Here is an 18,031-nt window from a genome sequence, read left to right as displayed (position 1 = left end):
CCATTTGCTTTTCTCTTTAATTGGATTCTCTGGAGGGAATCCATGGATGACACCCCAGCTGCTGTATTGAGGATATAAACGTGAGTGCGACTTGCCCTTCTTCTATATATATATATATATATATATATATATATATATATATATATATATATATATATATATATATATATATATATATATATATAATATATAGGTTGAGTATCCCATATCGGAATATTCCGAAATACGGACTTTTTGAGAGATAGTGAAACCTTTGTTTTCTGATGGCTTAATGTACACACACTTTGTTTAATGCACAAAGTTATTAAAAATATTGGCTAAAATGACCTTCAGGCTGTGTGTATAAGGTGTATATGTAACATAAATGCATTCTGTGCTTAGATTTAGGTCCCATCACCATGATATCTCATTATGGTATCTAATTATTCCAAAATACGGAAAAATCCGATATCCAAAATACCTCTGGTCCCAAGCATTTTGGATAAGGGATACTCAACCTGTGTGTGTGTGTGTGTGTGTGTGTGTATGTATATCTCTATATCTCTATATCTCTATATCTCTATAGATAGATATAGATATATATATATATATATATATATATATATATATATATATATCTCTATCTCTCTATCTCTCTCTCTCTCTCTCTCTCTATCTCTCTCTCTCTCTCTCTCTCTCTCTCTCTCTCTCTCTCTCTCTCTCTCTCTCTCTCTCTCTCTCTCTCTCTCTCTCTCTCTCTCTCTCTCTATCTATATATATATATATATATATATATATATATCTCTCTTCACAAATGACACTTCTCAATAGTAGTTTATATTGTTTATCTGTAGGTCGTAAAGGAGTCTTCACTGGGGCCTCGGGTCTCCAGATTGCTTATTTAAGTGGCATCGAGTCCTCTAGCGAGCCGGCTCCTGCTTATTGCTTCAGCCCGAAAGATGTCATGTCCCTGAAAATGTCCCTTACCACAAACTCAAAGTTCAAAGGGGTGGACATACTACTGACCTCTCCCTGGCCCAAAGATGTGTGGAGTTACGGCAACGCTCCGGTAAGGTTTCGGAAGCTGTGGAAGCCCTGTATGTCTCCTCTGTATTGTAGTGTGCAGAGATGCTCTTATGGATAGGAATAACTGGTGTCTCGCTCCCCTGTGTTTCCTCTGCAGACTGATGTAGACCTGAAAAGTTGTGGCTCTGCGTTAGTGTCCAGTCTTGCTGGCAGCTTAAAGCCTCGTTATCATTTCTCTGCACTAGAGGGAGAAAACTATGAACGGGTTCCTTACAGGTAGGTATGATTCCTTGGGACACTATAGACTGGTTACTAATGTAATGCTATAGGTGTAGGCAGTGGTCCTCAACACCAGTACTCAAATACCCCGTAATAGGTCGGTTTCTGTCTGTAAAAGATGGCTGGATAATTACTGATCTAGCCAAATAGATCAACTTACATAAGGACTGGAGTTTTGGAACTTTGCCAGGATTAGACCGACCTGTAGCCAGTCGGAGCAGTGCAATATGTACAGGACTAGACCGACCTGTAGCCAATCGGAGCAGTGCAATATGTACAGGACTAGACCGACCTGTAGCCAACTGGAGCTTTACAGTATGTACAGGACTAGACCATAGGTGTTCTATTTGTGAAGTTTGGATTCCTCCACCCAACTAAAGGGTGCAGGAGGTTAGGAAGTACTGCCAGCAGAGGACATTGCCATATTATGCAATAATAGTATGTATAACCTTTTTTTTAATGTACTAGTCATTAATATGTGGAATATATATATTTTTTTTCGTGCAGAAATCATATGGTCCTGCAGGAAGCTGCCCAGCACGTCAGTCGGTTCATAGCTTTGGCAAGTGTTGGAAATCCTAATAAGAAAAAGGTAACTAAAACCAACCGTGGCAGCTCATGAAATGTCAGAGTGTAAGTTAACTTTACAGAGTTTTCGTTTTGAATTCAATAGAACAGAAAACTGTAATTGGTTGTAAGGAAATAAAGAGCAGATTTCTTTAAAGAGCTACAAGTAGTTTGGTCCCTATGCTGAATATGGGAACAGGGCAGGGGCACGAAACATCATCACCCCTAATCATTTAACCCTTATGCTGCTAGTGCCTGCCTTATACCTAAAGCAGCCATGCCACGTTCCACATTAATGAGCGGCATTGGTTACACCAGGAAAACCTTTATTTCTCTGACGTCCCAGTGGATGCTGGGAACTCCGTAAGGACCATGGGGAATAGCGGCTCCGCAGGAGACTGGGCACAAAAGTAAAGCTTTAGGACTACCTGGTGTGCACTGGCTCCTCCCCCTATGACCCTCCTCCAAGCCTCAGTTAGATTTTTGTGCCCGGCCGAGAAGGGTGCACACTAGGGGCTCTCCTGAGCTTCTTAGTGAAAGTTTAGTTTTAGGTTTTCTATTTTCAGTGAGACCTGCTGGCAACAGGCTCACTGCATCGAGGGACTAAGGGGAGAAGAAGCGAACCTGCCTGCTTGCAGCCAGCTTGGGCTTCTTAGGCTACTGGACACCATTAGCTCCAGAGGGACCGAACACAGGCCCAGCCTCGGAGCTCGGTCCCAGAGCCGCGCCGCCGGCCCCCTTACAGAGCCAGAAGCAAGAAGAGGTCCGGAAAAATCGGCGGCAGAAGACATCAGTCTTCAACAAGGTAGCGCACAGCACTGCAGCTGTGCGCCATTGTTACTCAGGCACACTTCACACTTCGGTCACTGAGGGTGCAGGGCGCTAGGGGGGGGCGCCCTGAGCAGCAATGTAAACACCTTGGCTGGCATAAATACACCACATATAACCCCCAGGGCTATATGGATGTATTTTAACCCCTGCCAGAACTCACCAAAAAGTGGGAGAAAAGGCCGCCGAGAAGGGGGCGGAGCCTATCTCCTCAGCACACGGGCGCCATTTTCCATCACAGCTCCGCTGGAAGGACGTCTCCCTGACTCTCCCCTGCAGTCCTGCACTACAGAAAAGGGTAAAAAAGAGAGGGGGGCACTAATTTGGCGCAGTTTTAATACTAACAGCAGCTATAAAGGGAAAAGCACATTTTATAGTGGTATTCCTGTCTATATATAGCGCTCTGGTGTGTGCTGGCATACTCTCCCTCTGTCTCCCCAAAGGGCTAGTGGGGTCCTGTCCTCTATCAGAGCATTCCCTGTGTGTGTGCGGTGTGTCGGTACGATTGTGTCGACATGTTTGAGGAGGAAAATGAGATGGAGGCGGAGCAATTGCCTATTATAGAGTTGTCACCCCCTAGGGAGTCGACACCTGAGTGGATGAGCTTATGGAAGGAATTGCGTGACAGTGTCAGCTCTTTACGACAGACAGTTGACTACATGAGACAGCCGGCTACTCAGCTTGTGCCTGTCCAGGGGTCTCAAACGCCATCAGGGGCTTTAAAACGCCCGTTACCTCAAATGGCAGACACAGACACTGATACTGACTCCAGTGTCGATGATGAGGAGACAAACGTGACTTCCACTAGGGCCACACGTTACATGATTGAAGCAATGAAAAATGTATTGCATATCTCTGATAATACAAGTACCACTAAAAAGGGTATTATGTTTGGTGAGAAAAAACTGCCTGTAGTTTTTCCTGTATCCGAGGAATTAAATGAAGTGTGTGATGAGGCGTGGGTTTCCCCCGATAAAAAACTGATAATTCCTAAAAGGTTATTGGCATCGTACCCTTTCCCGCCAGAGGATAGGGCACGTTGGGAAACACCCCCTAGGGTGGATAAAGCGCTCACACGCTTGCCTAAACAGGTAGCACTACCCTCTCCTGATACGGCCGCCCTGAAGGAACCTGCCGATAGAAAGCTGGAGAATATCCTAAAATGTATATACACTCACACGGGTGTTATACTGCGACCAGCAATCGCCTCAGCCTGGATGTGCAGTGCGGGCCTGGCGTGGTCGGATTCCCTGACTGAAAATATTGATACCCTAGATAGGGACAGTATATTACTGACTATAGAGCATTTGAAGGATGCATTTCTATATATGCGTGATGCACAGAGGGATATTTGCCGACTGGCATCAAGAGTTAGCGCGCTGTCCATTTCTGCAAGAAGAGGTTTATGGACTCGGCAGTGGTCAGGTGATGCGGATTCTAAAAGGCACATGGAAGTATTGCCTTATAAGGGGGAGGAGTTATTTGGGGTAGGTCTATCAGACCTGGTAGCCACGGCAACTGCTGGAAAATCCACATTTTTACCCCAGGTAGCTTCTCAACCTAAGAAGACGCCGTATTATCAGGCGCAGTCCTTTCGGCCCCATAAGGGCAAGCGGGCAAAAGGCGCCTCATTTCTGCCCCGTGGCAGAGGGAGAGGAAAAAGGCTGCAACAAACAGCCAGTTCCCAGGAACAAAAGCCCTCTCCCGCCTCCGCAAAGTCCTCAGCATGACGCTGGGGCTTTACAAGCGGACTCGGGCACGGTGGGGGCCCGTCTCAAGAAGTTCAGTGGGCCCACTCGCAAGTGGACCCCTGGATCCTTCAGGTGGTATCTCAGGGGTACAAATTGGAATTCGAGACGTCTCCCCCTCGCCGTTTTCTAAAGTCTGCTTTACCGACGTCTCCCTCAGACAGGGAGGCAGTATTGGAAGCCATTCACAAGCTGTATTCCCAGCAGGTGATAATCAAGGTACCCCTCCTACAACAGGGAAAGGGGTACTATTCCACACTATTTGTGGTATCGAAGCCGGACGGCTCGGTGAGACCAATTTTAAACCTAAAATCCTTGAACACTTACATACAAAGGTTCAAATTCAAGATGGAGTCACTCAGAGCAGTGATTGCAAACCTGGAAGAAGGGGACTATATGGTGTCTCTGGACATCAAAGATGCTTACCTACATGTCCCAATTTACCCTTCTCACCAAGGGTACCTCAGGTTTGTGGTACAGAACTGTCACTATCAGTTTCAGACGCTGCCGTTTGGATTGTCCACGGCACCCCGGGTCTTTACCAAGGTAATGGCCGAAATGATGATACTCCTTCGAAGGAAGGGAGTTTTAGTTATCCCTTACTTGGACGATCTCCTGATAAGGGCAAGATCCAGGGAACCGTTGGAAGTCGGGGTAGCACTATCTCAGATAGTGCTGCGCCAGCACGGTTGGATTCTCAATATTCCAAAATCGCAGCTGATCCCGACGACACGACTTCTATTCCTAGGGATGATCCTGGACACAGTCCAGAAAAAGGTGTTTCTCCCGGAGGAGAAAGCCAGGGAGTTATCCAAACTAGTCAGAAATCTCCTAAAACCAGGCCAAGTCTCAGTGCATCAATGCACAAGGGTCCTGGGAAAGATGGTGGCTTCTTACGAAGCAATCCCATTCGGCAGATTCCACGCAAGAACCTTCCAGTGGGATCTGCTAGACAAATGGTCCGGGTCGCATCTTCAGATGCATCAGCGGATAATCTTGTCACCAAGGACAAGGGTGTCTCTCCTGTGGTGGTTGCAGAGTGCTCATCTTCTAGAGGGCCGCAGATTCGGCATTCAGGACTGGGTCCTGGTGACCACGGATGCCAGCCTGAGAGGCTGGGGAGCAGTCACACAGGGAAGAAATTTCCAGGGCTTGTGGTCAAGCCTGGAGACATCACTTCACATAAATATCCTGGAGCTAAGGGCCATCTACAATGCTCTAAGCCTAGCAAGACCTCTGCTTCAAGGTCAGCCGGTGCTGATCCAGTCAGACAACATCACGGCAGTCGCCCACGTAAACAGACAGGGCGGCACAAGAAGCAGGGGGGCAATGGCAGAAGTTGCAAGGATTCTTCGCTGGGCGGAAAATCATGTGATAGCACTGTCAGCAGTGTTCATTCCGGGAGTGGACAACTGGGAAGCAGACTTCCTCAGCAGACACGACCTCCACCCGAGAGAGTGGGGACTTCACCCAGAAGTCTTCCACATGATTGTGAACCGTTGGGAAAAACCAAAGGTGGACATGATGGCGTCCCGCCTCAACAAAAAACTAGACGGGTATTGCGCCAGGTCAAGGGACCCTCAGGCAATAGCTGTGGACGCTCTGGTAACACCGTGGGTGTACCAGTCAGTGTGTGTGTGTTCCCTCCTCTACCTCTCATACCCAAGGTACTGAGAATCATAAGAAGGAGAGGAGTAAGGACTATACTCATGGCTCCGGATTGGCTAAGAAGGACTTGGTACCCGGAACTTCAAGAGATGCTCACAGAGGACCCGTGGCCTCTACCTCTAAGAAGGGACCTGCTCCCTTCTTAGAGGTAAAATCCCAACATTACATTAATTGCAATACAGAAGCAGTAGTTTACTGCATATCATGTGAGTGCAACAAACGGTATGTTGGGATGACAAGCAGACCTTTCAAACAACGCATCCTAGAACATATAGGCACAATACGGAACGCCGCAAAGGATCTGACAAATTTTAAGAAATTGACGTCCGTTGCACGTCATTTTCATTATGAACATGCCGGGTCCTGGCAAAATCTTAAAGTTTATGGTCTGGAACAAGTCAAGTTAGGAAACAGAGGAGGTGACATTGTCAACCATTTACTACAAAGGGAATGCGAATGGACCTTTAAACTTGGGGCTCTTAACCCTGAGGGTCTAAATGAGAATATAAACTTTGGAGCTTTCCTTTCCAAATAATTTGGATATTATACTACCTGGGTTTATTTGGTTTATCTGTATAATTGGATTTGATTCCAGCTCTAACTGAATTTTCCATATACACTATTTAGTTAATTTTCACGGCCAACACATCACTGTAATACGGTGATATTTTCTTCTACTTCTTTCAATATTTTCACGGTAGTCATGATTGATTTATTTGGTTTTATATAATAAAATTTTTTATCACTACACCACTCTCTTTATACTCTAAGAGTGACTATATAGAAAAATGGCACATTTTTACACACTACCTTTATCATTACGCACACAGTATTACTGATATCAATTTTTTCTTTTTCATGACATCTACACAGAACACTTATTTCTTTTAACCACACACACACCACAGAATATTTTCCCACACAAGTTTCAGTGTATTCTATACAAATGTAGTATAATTTTCAGCAATATGGCTGATAATATATAATGCATGACTCTCCACCACTAATTAATAACTATGGTTGAAGTCACCCAATAATAGTGCAGGGAATTATAGGTATGTGAAAACACACGCGTACAGGCATATTTATAGCCACTTATTTGGAATTAATTAATACACTATTGCTCATGGGCATTAATCCCTTTAATTTTTCACATGCACTGTGTTTTCTCTTGATCTAACAATATTATCTCTTTCTCCTCTCTGTACTCCAATATATACAAAAAAATTTTTCTCTCTTTCTAGTACTGGTCAGGAGTAGGACCTCCATGGCAGTACAATTTCAGTATTTAATTATACTAGAAATATATTTTCCCGAAATGCCCCATATGTCATCATCTTTTTCCTTTTATTCCCTATTATTGGGATTACATGTAGTGATTTACCGCAATATAGTCTGTGTTTTTTGCTCACTTATAAGTGGATTGTTTAATATTATAAAATAAAAACATTTTTTCTGTATCTATTAGGTTTCCTGTTAATTTATACTGGGAACTTATGATTTCTATTAGGGTAGCCTTGCTACATATTACACACACAGGATTGCTTTCGGCATTTATAATTGATTAGTAATTAAGAAAGACTGTGAATAGATAGCAATCCCCTTCTATAAAAGCATTGTATCACAGGCTACCCAATTACCTGTGATCAAGCTTTGTGAAACGTACGTCAGGTTAGTTTCAAGAAGGTGAGTCACGTGGTGCGCACACGTGACCCACCGGTCCGTCAGTGGAACAGTGGTGTGGCAGCTGGGAACGGAGGGAGCGTCTGTTTGCCGCTGGTCAGAGCGGTCGCAGGAGGACGGGACCCCGTACGGCTGGTGGGCAGCGGGGATCGTCACTGATTTTTGCCGCTGGTCAGAGCGGTCGTAGGAGGACGGGACCCCGCACGACTAGTGGACGACGGGGATCGTCACTGACTACAGACGCCTACATGTGGGACCCTGAGGTGGCATTCCCCCTTTTTTTTTCTCTGCGTCCTGTCTCGGGAGTGGTAATTATACAGACATAGTGGCAGCCAGCGAATTCAAATATGACTTTGTGATTTTTCATACACCTTGGTCTCATCTTAAAGGATCAGCACAATAACTAAGAGGATACTAATTGTCTATTATCTAATATCTACAAAGTGCTACTACTAGTGTGTTATTGTAAGAACAGCAATATGTCCTGTGACAATGTATCATTTGGAAAGCATCTATAGTCGCTACAAGTACTGGCAGTAGGAGTAAAAACTGCATTAGAGAGAACAGCTGATTGTGATATGTTAATAAGCTTTCCAGGAGTCACCCATGGTTAATTTAGCAAGTATCAATAGTGGCTACAATTACTGGCATTAGCAGTAATATTGCATCAGAGAGAACAGCTGATTATGATATGTTAATGAGCTTTGATAGTGATTGTGATTCTCCTATTATTCGTTGTGTTGGGGTACTGGCATTAGCAGTAATATTGCATCAGAGAGAACAGCTGATTATGATATGTTAATGAGCCTTGATAGTGATTGTGATTCTCCTATTATTCGTTGTGTTGGGGTATATATAGGAAGACTATAGTGGTAAAGAGACATTAAGCAGCAATATCATTATGCAACTTGGCCTTTTACTGACAATAGTCAACATTGGTTAATTTCTGTCTCTCAATTTTTCAGGAGTGTACCGCATCAGAGGCAAATGTGCAGGTTTAAATCTCTGCACTACCTGTTATAAGGCACCAGGGAATACCTGCCTGAGTCTCCCTGCTTGATACCTCCTCTTTCTTCCTTCTGGCTGAGTTGGGTATACCTACCCTCTCTCATTCCCCGTCCTATACCTGCTGGCAAGACGGGAGAACAGCAGAAGGGAGGTTTATCTATATCTTAGCCACTTTATACTAGAGATGAGCGGATTCGGTTTTACTCGGTTTTACTCGGTTCTCAAAACCGAATCTTATTGGCTATCCAAAACACGTGACATCCGTGAGCCAATAAGATTCGGTTTTGAGAACCGAGTAAAACCGAATCCGCTCATCTCTACTTTATACACCTCTATGTGTTCTAAATACACGATGTTATTAAATTAACACATTAAATTAAGGCAACAGCTGTTTTGAAATTAAGAGATACATATGTTTTATACCTAGTCATAGTATCATGGCTGACTATTACCTGGTAGCTGTCAAAAGGAACTGAAGCCTCTTCTGCCTCATACCTCTGTTAAGCACTTAAAATCATCTGATACCTTTGATAGAAATTGAGGCATTGGTACCTCATATCTTCGACAGGACTTGGTTGTAAATAACACCTCATTTTGATCCCAGCATTTTTGAAATTGTCAGACTGTTGCTGAAATAACTACATGGTAGCCATTGACAAAAACTGAGATAGTGGTGCCTCATACCTCTATTAGGACTCTTGTTCAAAATCAATGGGACATATGTGGAAGAATTTTAGAGATTTAGAGTGATACGGCATGGACTTTTCACAGGAAAGATTTGCCTTTGAGACATCGGTGTATTCAGTTTTGGAAAATCAATGTACACGGTTTTTGGAACAATTAATACATGACTATTGATATGAAGTAACCCAATAATCAGATAATCGCCTTGAGTATTTCTACTCCATACTTCCTCCCTTAACCCAGCAAATGGAATGTTTGATAAACTGCTGAAAATAGGGGCACATGTACCTCATATTTCTATATATCAGCTACTGTGATCCATATCCAAGGTAACTTGCTTCCTTTTTTGGGTGAGTAACCAAAAAGTATTTGGGTTTGAACATACGGGGTGCTTATTTTACAATACGGGTGCCTCGTACCTTCTTACTGTACATGTGTGCGAACTAACACAAACTGATTATCCTTACCTCTTTACACAGGTGGCACCATCTTACATCAATAATAAGGGAATTATTACATAGACGGACTCAAACATATCTAATCGCGTTGATTGAGGTCATCTAGATAAGGCCATAATTATTTTTTCAACATAATTTTGCAACAAGATCACATATTTACCAACTGCTTAAAATGGAGGCGTATGCACTTCACACTTCTACACAGCAGCTAATGTGATCCATATCTAAGGTAAATTGATTCCTCCTTTTGGGTGATTATCCTAAGAGTAATTGGGATAGAACACACGGGGTGCTTTTCTTACAAGACGGGTGCCTCGTACCCTATTATTGTGTATACGTGTGAACTAACACAAACTGAATATTCTTATCTCTTTACACAGGTGGCACCATTTTATGTCATATTGATGGCATGCCCTTGTCTGTTACATCTTGAAACAAACGGCTACACAGACATCTCTCCTCGTTAACTGGGCCACACACTGACACATTAGTGACACAACTAAAAATAATTCCTCTAGTGACCTATGATTCAAAATTATTGCCCTGAGAATTTATATATGGGCTATATAAATGACAAAGATGATGGTCACATTATCAAAATTTTAATATCTTTTGATTTAATTATACATTAAAGATAAGGGAATTATTACACAGACGGACTTAAACATATTTAATTGATCTGACTGAGGTCATCTAGATAAGACCATATCTTTTCCACATATTTTTGCAATAAGATCACATATTTCTCAGCATATTCACATGGATGTTGTATAACAATTTTTAAGGCATATCTAATAAAATTTGTAATTTTAAGTTTATTATTAATTTTCATCAGTACATATTAATTCTTTTTGTTACCTCAGATAAGAGTGCTTCCTACCAGGGTTATCTTGTCTTCTTTGTAGTCATTTTCATGATCTGTGTTTTCATACCCTTGGAAGCACCACTGACCGTCAAAATTTAATGTTACCAATTATACCATTGGGTTATAGGTACACAATTGATTAATAAAAGGGAAAAGTATCCCAAGAGTGTCAGTTTTTCTGAGGTATTTGTAATTTGTTTAATTATTAATCCTGTGCGGCCTTCTCCAGACCCCTTTCCCCTTCTCTTTTTTTTCCAGCAGGGACCCTGTCTGTTCCAAGACTTACCGTGGCTGCGTTTGACGGCATGGCGGTTGAACGCCGGATCCTGAAGGAAAAAGGCATTCCGGATGAAGTCATCCCTACCCTGATCAAAGCCAGGAAGGATGTAACCGTACAGCATTATCACCGTATTTGGCGTAAATATGTTGCGTGGTGCGAGGCCAGGAAGGCCCCTACAGAGGAATTTCAACTGGGTCGTTTCCTGCATTTCCTGCAAACAGGACTGTCTATGGGCCTAAAATTAGGGTCCATTAAGGTTCAAATTTCGGCCCTGTCGATTTTCTTACAGAAAGAACTGGCTTCAGTTCCTGAAGTTCAGACGTTTGTCAAGGGGGTACTGCATATACAGCCTCCTTTTGTGCCTCCAGTGGCACCTTGGGATCTCAATGTAGTTTTGGGGTTCCTAAAATCACATTGGTTTGAACCACTCACCACTGTGGACTTAAAATATCTCACATGGAAAGTGGTAATGCTGTTGGCCCTGGCTTCAGCCAGGCGTGTCTCAGAATTGGCGGCTTTATCCTATAAAAGCCCTTACCTAATTTTTCATACGGACAGGGCAGAATTGAGGACTCGTCCTCAATTTCTCCCTAAGGTGGTTTCAGCGTTTCACTTGAACCAGCCTATTGTGGTACCTGCGGCTACTAGGGACTTGGAGGACTCCAAGTTGCTGGACGTAGTCAGGGCCCTGAAAATATGTTTCCAGGACGGCTGGAGTCAGAAAATCTGACTCGCTGTTTATCCTGTATGCACCCAACAAGCTGGGTGCTCCTGCTTCTAAGCAGACTATTGCTCGTTGGATTTGTAGTACAATTCAGCTTGCACATTCTGTGGCAGGCCTGCCACAGCCAAAATCTGTAAAAGCCCATTCCACAAGGAAGGTGGGCTCATCTTGGGCGGCTGCCCGAGGGGTCTCGGCTTTACAACTTTGCCGAGCAGCTACTTGGTCAGGGGCAAACACGTTTGCTAAATTCTACAAATTTGATACCCTGGCTGAGGAGGACCTGGAGTTCTCTCATTCGGTGCTGCAGAGTCATCCGCACTCTCCCGCCCGTTTGGGAGCTTTGGTATAATCCCCATGGTCCTTACGGAGTTCCCAGCATCCACTAGGACGTCAGAGAAAATAAGAATTTACTTACCGATAATTCTATTTCTCGTAGTCCGTAGTGGATGCTGGGCGCCCATCCCAAGTGCGGATTGTCTGCAATACTTGTACATAGTTATTGTTACAAAAATCGGGTTATCATTGTTGTGAGCCATCTTTTCAGAGGCTCCTCTGTTATCATGCTGTTAACTGGGTTCAGATCACAGGTTGTACGGTGTGATTGGTGTGGCTGGTATGAGTCTTACCCGGGATTCAAAATCCTTCCTTATTGTGTGCGCTCGTCCGGGCACAGTATCCTAACTGAGGCTTGGAGGAGGGTCATAGGGGGAGGAGCCAGTGCACACCAGGTAGTCCTAAAGCTTTACTTTTGTGCCCAGTCTCCTGCGGAGCCGCTATTCCCCATGGTCCTTACGGAGTTCCCAGCATCCACTACGGACTACGAGAAATAGAATTATTGGTAAGTAAATTCTTATTTTCTCTTATGTCCTAGAGGATACTGGGGTCCATTTAGTACCATGGGGCATAGACGGGTCCACTAGGAGCCTTGGGCACTTTAAGAAATCAATAGTGTGCACTGGCTATTTCCCCCTATGCCCCGCCTATCAGACTCTGTTTAGAAAATGTGCCTGGAGGAGCCGGTCACACTTTGAAGTGCTCCTGAAGAGTTTTCTACTTTTCTTTGTTATTTTCAGTCAGGGCTGTTTGGCATTAGCATGTCTGCTTTGTGGGACTTAGGGGGGAGAATGGCCCAACTTCCTACAGAGTTAATTGTCCCGTTGCTCTGCTGACAGGACACTGAGCTCCTGAGGGAGCCATTCGCAAGCCACACCACAGCGCAGCGTACCCTCCCGCAGCGCGCAGCCACCCCCTAACAGAGCCAGAATAGTGGTGAGTACAGCGCTGGCGTCCCGGTTAGCGGGTCGCCGGCGGGAATAGCTGCACAAGGGTAGGAGCACAGCTCTGAGTGCAGGCTGCGCTCCAGGGGGCTCAGGTGGACATGCAATGTAGTGTGTCCCGCTGATGAGGGGCTCTCTGAGCCCCACTGCTTACCCACACTGGCTAACATAAACAAATATGGACAAATACCTCAGGCCAGTATAAAGTGCGGGAAGCTGTGCGCCATTAAGGGGGCGGGGCTACACACTGAGCGGACCTAGCAGCTCACCAGCGGCATTTTCCCTCTACTGCAAACGCTGGCAGGGAAGCGCAGCTCCTCCACAAAAGGATGGGGGGGGGGGGGGCACAGTAGCCCTGAGACCCACTATAGCTTGTGCGTGGATCTCTTGGGCCATGGAAAAATGGTCGGGTATTATAATTGACGGGTTAGATTCCTTATCAACAGCATATACAGGATTCTGCTAGCCTTACGGTGGAGGCCATAAAGGAAATTGGTTTACTGAATGCACACCACTGCTACGGCAGTGTCAGCACGCAGGGGCTTGTGGCTACGCCAGTGGACTTGCGGATGCGGGTTCCAGGAAAGATGTGGATTGCCTATCTTTCACAGGTGAAGCCCTCTTTGGAGATTAACTGGATACGTGGATATCCAAGGCTACGGCGGGTAAGTCTACATTCCTTCCGCAGCTTCCCCTGCTAGAAAATCCTTCACTGCTCCTACTCTACGGTCCTTTCGGACAGCGAAGTTTTAAAATTAAAAACCAAAGGTTCTTCTACGGCCTTCAAAGGCAATAGAGGTAAACCCAGAAAACCAGCAACTTGCAGGTTCACTGGAACAGACCTCCGGGCCTGCTTCCTCAAAGCCTTCAGCATGACGGTGGACCGCACTGCCTGGAAGACAGGCAGGTGGGAGCACAGTTAAGTTTTTTTTTTCAGTCACTTTTGGTCAACGTCTTGCCAGGATCCCTGGGTCACAGACCTTGTCGCCCAGGGATACAGACTGGAGTTTCGGGAACTCCCACCTCACAGATTCTTCAAATCAGGCTTACCAGCTTCCCCGGAAGCAAGTGGGGAAGATGGTATCCTTACAAGGCTCTGCAGTACGGAAGGTTTCATGCCAGGCCATTCCAGCTGGATCTGTTGGACAAATGGTCCGGATCACATGTTCACATGCACCAGAGGATACGTCTGTCACCAAAAGCCAGGATTTCTCTTCTGTGGTGGCTCCAGACTTCACCTGACCCGAGGGTCGACGGTTCGGGAGTCAAAATTGGATTCTGCTAACCACGGACGCAAGCATCAGAAGTTGGGGAGCAGTCACCCAAGGGGAACAGTTCCAAGGAAAATGGTCAAGTCGGATAGCCATTCTTCTGATCAACATTCTGGAACTAGGGGCCATATACAACGCCCTTCTACAGGCATCGCATCTTCTTCAAGATCAAGCCATTCAGGTTTAGTCGGACAATGTAACGGCAGTAACGTACATAAACCGACTGGGCGGAACGAAGAGCAGAGCTGCAATTTCAGAGGTAACAAATATTCTCCTTGGGACAAAAAGACACGCGGTGGCGCTGTCGGCAATCTTCATTCCAGGAGTAGGCAACTGGGAAGCAGACTTCCTCATCAGACACGACCTCCACCCAGGAGAGTGGGGCCTTCACCCGCAGGTGTTTTAGTCCTTAACAAGTCTGTGGGGAATTCTACAAATAGACATGACGGCCTCTCATCTCAACAAGAAGCTAAAGCTCTATTGTTCCAGGTCGAAGGACCCGCAAGCTGTGGCAGTGGATGCTCTGGTGACTCCATGGATCTACCAGATTGTTTACGTGTTTCCACCTCTCCACTGATCCCAAGAATTCTCAAAAGAATAAAAAGTGAAACGGTTCAAACAAATCTCCTTGCTCCACATTGGCCGAGAAGGGCCTGGTACGCAGATCTACTGGAGTTGCTCCTGGAGGACCCGTGGCCTCTACGAGAGGATCTTCTTCTACAGGAGCCATTCGTCTAGCAAGACTTTCCGCTGCTACGTTTGACGGCATGGAAATTGAGCGTCAGATTTTAGCATGGAATGGCATTCCGAACAAGGTTATTCCAACCCTGATCCAAGCTAGGAAGGGGGTAACGTCTAAACATTACCACCGTATTTGGACGAAATATGTCTCGTGGTGTGAAAACAGGAAATTTCCTGCAGTGGAATTTCAACTGGGACTTTTTCTACAGTCAGGTGTGGATGTGGGCCTAAGTTTGGGCTTTTTGAAAGTCCAGATTTCGGTCTTGTCCGTTTTCTTCCAGAAACAATTGGCTTCCCTCCCTGAGGTTCAGATGTTCTTGAAGGGTGTTATGCATATCCAACCGCCCTTTGTGCCTCCCACACGGCACCTTGGGATCTTAACGTGGTGTTGCAGTTTCTACATTCGGACTGGTGTGAACCTTTACAGGAGGTTGACGTTAAGTTTCTTACATGGAAGACTGTTACACTGTTGGCCTTGGCTTCTGCAAGGCGTATGTCCGAACTAGGGGCGTTGTCTCACAAAAGCCCTATATGATTTTTCATGAGGCTAGAGCTGAACTCGTACCTCATCAGCAAATTCTTCCTAAGGTGGTGTCTGCGTTTCAAATCAACCAACTTATTGTGGTTCCGGTGCTTACTGACACCTCTGCTACCTCAAAGTCCCTGGATGTTGTGAGGGCTTTGAAGATCTACGTGAAGAGGACCGCTCGTCATAGAAAATCTGACTCGCTGTTTGTTCTCTATGATCCTAAGAAAATTGGGTGTCCTGCTTCAAAGCAGTCTATTGCTCGCTGGATCAGGCTTACTATCCAGCAGGCTTAGTCATCGACAGGATTGCCGGTTCCTAAAGTACAGGCCCACTCTACTAGGTCGGTCGGTTCTTCCTAGGCGGTTGCCTGGGGTGGCTCTGTCGAGCAGCTACTTGGTTGGGTTTGAACACGCTTGGAAAGTTCTACAAGTTCGATACTTTGACCAAACTGAAAGTCCTCAGAGGCCAATCAGTTCTGCAGGAACCTCAGCACTCTCCCACCCAGTTTGGGAACTTTGGTACATCCAGCATGGTACTAAATGGACCCCAGTATCCTCTACGACGTAAGAGAAAATAGGATTTTAATTACCTACCGGTAAATCCGTTTCTCATAGTCCGTAGAGGATACTGGGCGCCCGCCCAGTGCTTCGTGTTTCCTGCCCTGTTACTTCGTTAAGTAATGTTGGTTCAGCTGTTCCTGTTCAATTTGGTTAGCATGGCTGTCCTCTTGTTTGTGCTGGTTCGAATCTCACCACTGTTCTGTTACATCCTTCTTCAGGATATGTCCATCTCCTCGGGCACAGTTTCTAGACTGAGTCTGGTAGGATGGGCATAGAGGGAGGAGCCAGTGCACACTATTGATTTCTTAAAGTGCCCAACGCTGCTAGTGGACCAGTCTATAACTCATGGTACTAAATGGACCCCAGTATCCTCTACGGACTACAAGAAAAGGATTTACCGGTAGGTAATTAAAATCCTATTTTATTGTACCGTTTGTAGGGTTTTTTTTTTTTTGGGGGGGGGGGGGGGGGGGGTTCATCCACTAGGGGTCACTGGAGTACTCTTGGGATATGGACGGCTTTAGCAGAACAAGGGCACTGAATATTTAAATTTAGTAACTCTCCTCCCCTTCATATTCCCAGAGTACCCCAGTGTTTTTTCTGTGCTCATAGTAGCAACAGACACGAGTGCTAGCTCTGCAGCACTTATACTTATTTTATTTCTCTGACGTCCTAGTGGATGCTGGGAACTCCAAAAGTACCATGGGGAATAGCGGCTCCGCAGGAGACTGGGCACAACTAAAGAAAGCTTTAGGTCACCTGGTGTGCACTGGCTCCTCCCACTATGACCCTCCTCCAAGCCTCAGTTAGATTTTGTGCCCGGCCGAGGTTGGATGCACACTAGGGGCTCTCCTGAGCTTCTAGAAAGAAAGTATAGAATTAGGTTTTTTATTTTCAGTGAGACCTGCTGGCAACAGGCTCACTGCAGCGAGGGACTAAGGGGAGAAGAAGCGAACCTGCCTGCTTGCAGCCAGCTTGGGCTTCTTAGGCTACTGGACACCATTAGCTCCAGAGGGATCGACCGCAGGCCCAGCCTTGGTGTTCGGTCCCGGAGCCGCGCCGCCGTCCCCCTTACAGAGCCAGAAGCAAGAAGAGGTCCGGAAAATCGGCGGCAGAAGACATCAGTCTTCACCAAGGTAGCGCACAGCACTGCAGCTGTGCGCCATTGCTCCTCATACACACTTCACACTCCGGTCACTGAGGGTGCAGGGCGCTTTGGGGGGGGGGGGGGGGCGCGCCCTGAGCAGCAATAAAAACACCTTGGCTGGCAAAAATACCACAATATATAGACCCAGAGGCTATATATGTGGTAAATACCCCTGCCAGAATCCAGAAAAAAGCGGGAGAAAAGTCCGCGAAAAAGGGGCGGAGCTATCTCCCTCAGACACACTGGCGCCATTTTCTCTTCACAGTGCAGCTGGAAGAAAGCTCCCCAGGCTCTCCCCTGTAGTTTTCAGGCTCAAAGGGTTAAAAAGAGAGGGGGGGCACTAAATTTAGGCGCAATATTATATATACAAGCAGCTATTGGGGAAATTTCACTCAGTTATAGTGTTAATCCCCACATTATATAGCACTCTGGTGTGTGCTGGCATACTCTCTCTCTGTCTCCCCAAAGGGCTTTGTGGGGTCCTGTCCTCAGTCAGAGCATTCCCTGTGTGTGTGTGTGCGGTGTGTCGGTACGGCTGTGTCGACATGTTTAATGAGGAGGCTTATATGGTGACGGAGCAGATGCCGATAAATGTGATGTCGCCCCCTGTGGGGCCGACACCAGAGTGGATGGTTAGGTAAAAGGTATTAACCGACAGTGTCGACTCCTTACATAAAAGGGTGGATGACGTAACAGCTGTGGGACAGCC

At 45.7% G+C, this 18,031-nt stretch overlaps 1 protein-coding gene across 2 annotated transcripts in view; it reads left to right on the top strand.

Annotated features, from left to right (window-relative positions):
* The window catches only part of CWF19L1 (CWF19 like cell cycle control factor 1), a 106,427-nt gene that overhangs the window by 34,334 nt on the left and 54,062 nt on the right, over positions 1 to 18,031 (top strand). For both annotated transcript variants that reach the window (XM_063928503.1, XM_063928504.1), the window contains exons 5-7: positions 834 to 1,048; positions 1,163 to 1,281; positions 1,792 to 1,876. In XM_063928503.1, coding sequence (XP_063784573.1) covers positions 834 to 1,048; positions 1,163 to 1,281; positions 1,792 to 1,876 — 419 coding nt within the window. The remainder of the gene's footprint in view (positions 1 to 833; positions 1,049 to 1,162; positions 1,282 to 1,791; positions 1,877 to 18,031) is intronic.

The sequence above is a fragment of the Pseudophryne corroboree genome, chromosome 6 (assembly GCF_028390025.1).
Source record: "Pseudophryne corroboree isolate aPseCor3 chromosome 6, aPseCor3.hap2, whole genome shotgun sequence".
Lineage (NCBI taxonomy): Eukaryota > Metazoa > Chordata > Amphibia > Anura > Myobatrachidae > Pseudophryne > Pseudophryne corroboree.
This window is presented reverse-complemented; position numbering and strand designations above follow the sequence as displayed.